This window comes from Falco peregrinus, chromosome 3 (assembly GCF_023634155.1).
Source record: "Falco peregrinus isolate bFalPer1 chromosome 3, bFalPer1.pri, whole genome shotgun sequence".
Taxonomy (NCBI): domain Eukaryota; kingdom Metazoa; phylum Chordata; class Aves; order Falconiformes; family Falconidae; genus Falco; species Falco peregrinus.
In genome coordinates this window covers 1886345-1892344 of record NC_073723.1, presented here as the reverse complement: position 1 = coordinate 1892344, position 6000 = coordinate 1886345, and the positions used below count along the sequence as shown (strand labels likewise).

General features: G+C 45.4%; 1 protein-coding gene across 2 annotated transcripts in view; it reads right to left on the bottom strand.

The window, feature by feature from the left end:
- Positions 1–3837: 3837 nt before the first annotated feature.
- CCN4 (cellular communication network factor 4) overlaps positions 3838–6000 on the bottom strand; it is a 38676-nt gene continuing 36513 nt past the window's right edge. For both annotated transcript variants that reach the window (XM_055800228.1, XM_055800229.1), the window contains exons 4-5: positions 4719–4920; positions 3838–4208 (exon numbers count right to left, since the gene is read on the bottom strand). In XM_055800228.1, coding sequence (XP_055656203.1) covers positions 3909–4208; positions 4719–4920 — 502 coding nt within the window. In that variant the 3' untranslated portion in view covers positions 3838–3908. The remainder of the gene's footprint in view (positions 4209–4718; positions 4921–6000) is intronic.

The following is a 6000-nucleotide window of genomic DNA, read 5'->3' as shown; positions in this document are numbered from 1 at the left end:
AAAAGGCTAATGGCTATGGTCTCCGGAGCTGGTTGGAGTCTTGGCATTTGTATCAGCATGAGCGGACCCTCAAAATCCCATCCTCCATCCTTGTCCCAGCCTATAAGGCCAACAGGATGATTTTTGTGAGCAGGACATGTGTTAAACCATGTCAGCCTAGCCTGCGTTGCAAAACTGTCACTCCCATAATTTCTCAAGCCTTTCCCTAGACCATTGCAACAGAGGGGTCTAACACCACCTTGGATCCTGGTACCTCCTCAGTGCTATTACTGTTGCTTTCTCGGGTTGATGATAATGCTTCCAGGTCCCAGCAGGCACCTGGGTCCACTGTATGAGGCGCCATACAAACATACAGTGAGCATCAGTTCCTGCGGGAGGAGTTTTAACCCCCAACAGAGGCAATAAACAGCAGGGCCTTGTTCTGGTTCTGAAGAACTGAGGAAAAGCAAAGCGAAGGGCTGGATCCATGAAAGCCTTGGAGGATCTAGATCCTCAATGTATTTAAACAGTAACCACAAAAGTACTTTTGTAAAGATTCGTGATTTGCCCAAGCACACAGGGAGCCAGGGAACTGAATCTAAAGGCTCGTCTATTGCCTTAGTCCTCAGGCTAATCTTCTTGTAAACACCCATTAAAACAAAGGATCTCTACACCCCACCAACTGCAAGTCAAGTTCACTGGCTACAAGTGTTGTTCTTCCCCTTTCAGTGTCGCCAGACAGACAAGCAGTTGCACAAGCAGTAGGGTCAGTGAGGCTTGGTTTCCTGTAGAACTGTGTCCGATGTCCCCACAAAACTCCTTTACAGCAGAGTAATAACCGCTGCTCCCCACCTGTGGTCCCTTCAGCTCCCCCTGCTCCGCGGCTGCTTGCTTCCAACTGGTGCATCTGTTCGAAACCCCTTCACGCTGCTGCTGGGCTTGGGCCCCACTGCAGACGCGTTGGATGTGTATGGGCTTGGTAGGGGCGAGGCGGTGGGCCTCTTCCCTATCCTGCTGTTTCATTTCATGGGGGTTTATTTCAGGAATCGCAATGCTTCCGAGATCTTTATTCTTCTGCCTACTTGGTTTGACATTTCCTACAAAGGGCCTGACTGACAGGCAAACGGACAGTACAGTTGCATACGTTTTGTTCCCTTAGGAAGCCAGGCTAGAAACAGAAACATCTTGGGTGCCTTGGGCGAGATCCGTGGTTTCCAGGCATTCACTTCACAAAAAAAACCAAACCCACACCCACTGGAGCTGCGGGTCATCCATTAACTTATAATAGCTTCTTTTATCTCACAATGAAAGCTGTGTGTTTCAGCCGCTGCAGCGTTTGATATGGTGGTTACCGCATTAGCTAATTGCAAAGCAAGGCAAGCCTATTAAGTGCCGTGGTTTTGGGTATGTCTTCTGCTCCCGTTTTCTTGTTTCTTTATGTGTACATGTAAGACAAGGGCTATATACATATAAACACACATTATATATGCACTCCATTTTATGCACCACAGACTGCATCATAGGAATATGTATATGTAAATATAGACATATATTCATGGGCATGTTCACATATGATTTTATATATAATATTATATACAACATCATATAAATGCATGCATATAATATTTTATATATATATGTATACATATATGTATAAACACACACACATATATATATAGTATTTTAAGATGGGTAAGAACTAGAACACAGGATTCCAAGTCATATTTAAGGGATCTGATTGAGACAGAGGTCCTAATATGGCTTCCCTACCAAGCACCTCAATACAAAACACTTTCCGTTTTGGAAAACTGTCAGCTTCTTGGCCTCTTTCTCGTATGTTCCTATGGACCTTTTCTTACCAAGTGATGGAGTTAGAAATGTAACATGCTCAGTCTGGCAAGTGTTGAGCTCTCATTTTGGGGGAGGTGAATAGGACACATGATGCCTTCTGTCACAGGATCCAGTGATGAGGCTGAATCTTGCAAAATCTTGGTATCCTCACCTTCCTTACCACCAGAGGAGCAAACAGGAGAGGCGATTTGCACCTGCACTGGAACATGCAGACAGGGATCACCCTTCTTTTCTGCTACTGGGAATTTCATGGAAGCTTCAAAAAACAAGTGGCAAAAGCTTTGAATTAAGGAATGACCTAGCTCTATGAAAAAAACATGGGCCAAATCCTTGTATACAAACAAAGATGCTACTGAAGTGAACAGCTTTTGAAGATACACAGACTTTTCCCTGTTTTTACATAGGGATTGCATTATTTTCAGCCTGCTCACAAGAAGCTTTAATTTATCATAGCCAGAAAGATTTTATGTCTCCTGGGAACTAATCTGGATTCCTCTGGGTTATCAAGATGAAGACAGACAACTTGCCAGCTGAAATTAAAGCAGAATAAGTGACTGATTTAAAACAGTTGCATCATCCAAAGTTCAGCCCTGTACTGGTCCAATCTCCAGCCCATGTGTCACTCAGCAATTCTGCTATGCCATCAGGGATTTTGGAAGCAGATACTACAGTTCCCATGCAGAAACACATTTCTACACTCCCAAGTGAAGCAACAGCTAACATGCTATGGTGCATGGGTGCTATACTAACAATTTATTGGAGGAAAAGATGGCTCCATCATCCTTCAGTGATGATAAATTTATTGCCTGTAAAAGTAATGACTTTTTTACTTCTCCTTCTTCTTCTCTTAGCAAACATTTGCATGTAAAGCTACTTCTGCAGTAGAAAATGTTTGCATTTATGTTTACACTAAGCAGCATCCCAGCTGCAACTAATGCACCAGAAGCTATGCCAGGGGTTGTCCTCTCCTTTTGCATCCACTCATCCACAGAGTTGATGGGAAGCTTAACACCTGTTTTCTTATTTAGCACATGTCTCTTTTTCTCTACCCCAGCCATGTAAAACAAAGGTGTGTGTGACTGGCAAGGTGGCAGTGGGAAGCAGGACTTGTGTGATGGTAACGCCACAGGGAGGAGGAGGTAGTGGTCCCCAGACACCGTTTCTATGTGAATAAATGGACACATGAAGTATTGTCCTTCTTCTCTCACTTAACTCTCTACATTTCATCCTTTAGGTCTGCATAGCTAGCCTAGGAGCAATAAATAATCCATGGATAAGAGGATCTATCCTGAAAATATGAGCTCTGGGGTGACCATTTTGGGTTCAGAGGATTCAGTCTGTTCAAGATCAGAGCAGGTAGAGAAACTGTCAAAATGTCCCTGGCACAAGACACTCCAAGAGATCGACTTGAGTCCAAGGAGAGCGGGACACAGAGATTCTTTGACCCAGCCTTGTGCATTGAGACACAGACTCAGAGCACAGGGATTTCAGGAGAAACCTTCTTCTCCCTAGGCTTTTCCCATGAACTTTATCATGGGGTAGGATCTGACTGAGAGTGACAAAGAGGGAATTCTAGGACTGATCTCTGTGTGACAGAGACTGGGGTCTAGTCCTGAGGGTCAGCAGCATCAAAGACTGAATGCTGAGAATAAAACATCCATGCCAATGCTCATTTTCCAGCTTAGATTACATTATTCACAAAATTACATTAATGTTGTTTGAATCTCATATCTAAGCTACTGACAGCCATACTTTTGCTCTCATACTAGTGCACCATTCTTTCCTTTGGTCAATTAAACTGCTGGCCTAATAAATGACAGTGCCAACAGGACTGTCGTTTAAGTCCTGGAATCTGTGCATAGAGGAATTTCTGGCTGCTGTTAATGGATGGAGGTCTATTAAAGTTGAAAATCCTGCTTGTTCAAGGCCTCTCCAAAAACAGTGCAGCAAAACAAGGAGATTTAACATCCTAACTCAGGAAAAAACAAATTGTACATTGGCAGCGGATGAAGATTCTCCTTTTATTTTAAAACCTCTGTAAAATCAGAGCAATGGGACAATTCCAGCATTCAGCCAATTTAATTAGCGATTTCAGAGTAATCATGGTAATGAGCCAAGTCAGCAAAGATGTCATTGGGGTTCTTGCAGTTCAGGTTGCAAAAACATGCATTGATCCACATGATTTTCCAGGAAAACTCTGTTCCATCTGGGCATTGAAACCTCACTTCAATAGTTTTGGACTTGTAGGGCGTGCAGCACCTGTTGTCTGTGCAGACACCGCAATATTTGGGTCTATATGGGCTTTTGCTCACACATCCTGAGATGGTGTAGTTCATTGGTTCATTGGCCCTGTAGACAGCCAAACACTTCTTCCCAGGCTAAATCAGAGAAGAACAGAAAAAAAGACAAATTAATATTCATTGCTGACACAGGTAGGACACACAAACCACCTTCCCAATATTTAAAGGGGTTTGAAGCCATTAGGAAGCATTTTACTGCCCTGATCTAGAGGGTGTGACAGATTTACACATTTAGACGTATGAACCCGAAAGCTGCAAGTAGGATACTCGCCATGTAGAGTTCATGGCCGTGACCAGCCGTGCACCATCACTTATCTGCTAGCTGAGTCACAGGGCTGCCCAAACCAGCCGTGACACAGCGAACCTGGCTTGCTTTTTCTTGCAAGGACCTTTTGGCTGGAACTAAAGCTCTCAGGGGAAGGTTTTCATACCAGCACGTGGAAGCACAGGGAGGACACATTTCTGACCTCTCTGCAGCACAGTAAGTCAGTGTAGAAGTGCAGCCTGCAGAGGCCTGAATGCTGCCCAACAAAGGCTGACCCTGTGTCCAGGCACAGCTCAAGGGACACGCGAAGAAACAGTCCCCACCTTAATGTGCTTGGTGATATCCACCTCACAGGGCCGCATGTTGCACAGTCGGCTTTCCTTCAGGAGCCGGCACTGGTCGTTGTCATTGGAAATCCTGGTGGAGATGCCGAGCCCGCAGGTCTTTGAGCAGGGACTCCAGGATGAGGTGTGAACGAGGCAGTTCTTCTGCCAGGCTTCATCCTCTCCCTCGTATGCTGCAGAGGTCAGATTAACCCCACGTTACTCAGCGGGGGCGGGGGGGGGGGGCAGTTTGCCATATTAAACACCCAGCTCATTACACATTCAGGCCACTAACCCAAATAATTAAATCACAGCAAAGTGGCTCAGCATTCCTGTGAACCTCCGTATCCCACCCCCTTTGCTGCTGACCTACTTGTGTCAGACCCTCCAGCGCTGCGAGCACTTGGGGCCCGGGCTCATTTCTTTATCCCCTTCGGAGCCATGCACAAGGAGGTCCTTGTCTGGGACCCCCAGGTGCTGCCACAATACAAACAATTACCAAAGCCCATGCCGGCCGGTGCAAAAAAGGGATGAGATCTGACCTCGCCATGAAGGTTTATTTCTGAGCCCATTCCATTGATCCCCTGTAGCAGAAAGCGGTTGTCAGTCTTTGCTGGATGGCAGAGGGGCTTGGGAAGCAGCCACAACCTTTCACTGGGAGGAAGAGCAGCTTGAATAGCTCTCAGAGAGCTCGGCAGCCACTTGAAGAAAGGGTGGGCTCTGTTTTGAAAGCAGCTGGCAACCCCAGCTCAGGTTCCTTCACAGCCTCAGCCAAAGTCCCTGCTGGTCTGCAGCTCACAGTACAGCCCACAGGCAAAACTGATAGAATCTCAGCTTCATTGAGCTTGCTTGGTATTGTATTTATTATTATATTAAATGCAATAATTGCTAGTCTCGCTTCTATAAGACTTCTACTTATAAGAGAAAAAGTCAGGAGAGGAAAGCTGTGTGATGCCTGTTCTGGGACACACACCATGAAGACATAAGGCTGATTTCAGTAGTAAATGTTTGGAATTTGGACCTACCTCACAGTTCAAAGCTACCAGGGACAGAAGTGAGGATTGAACTCTGGTGGCTTTAGCTCACAAAATGCAGATCAAGGCTTTGTTTTGTGCTAAAAAAATAGACCAAGGACTGGGAAAAAACTCTTACCATCAAGGAACCCAAATCCTGGTTTGCCACAAGCATCCTGTGTCTCCCTGACCTCTGTTGGGCTAGTCTGGAACACGGAGCTAATGAGGCTAATGTCGCTACAATGCATCACAGAACGTTATGAGGATCA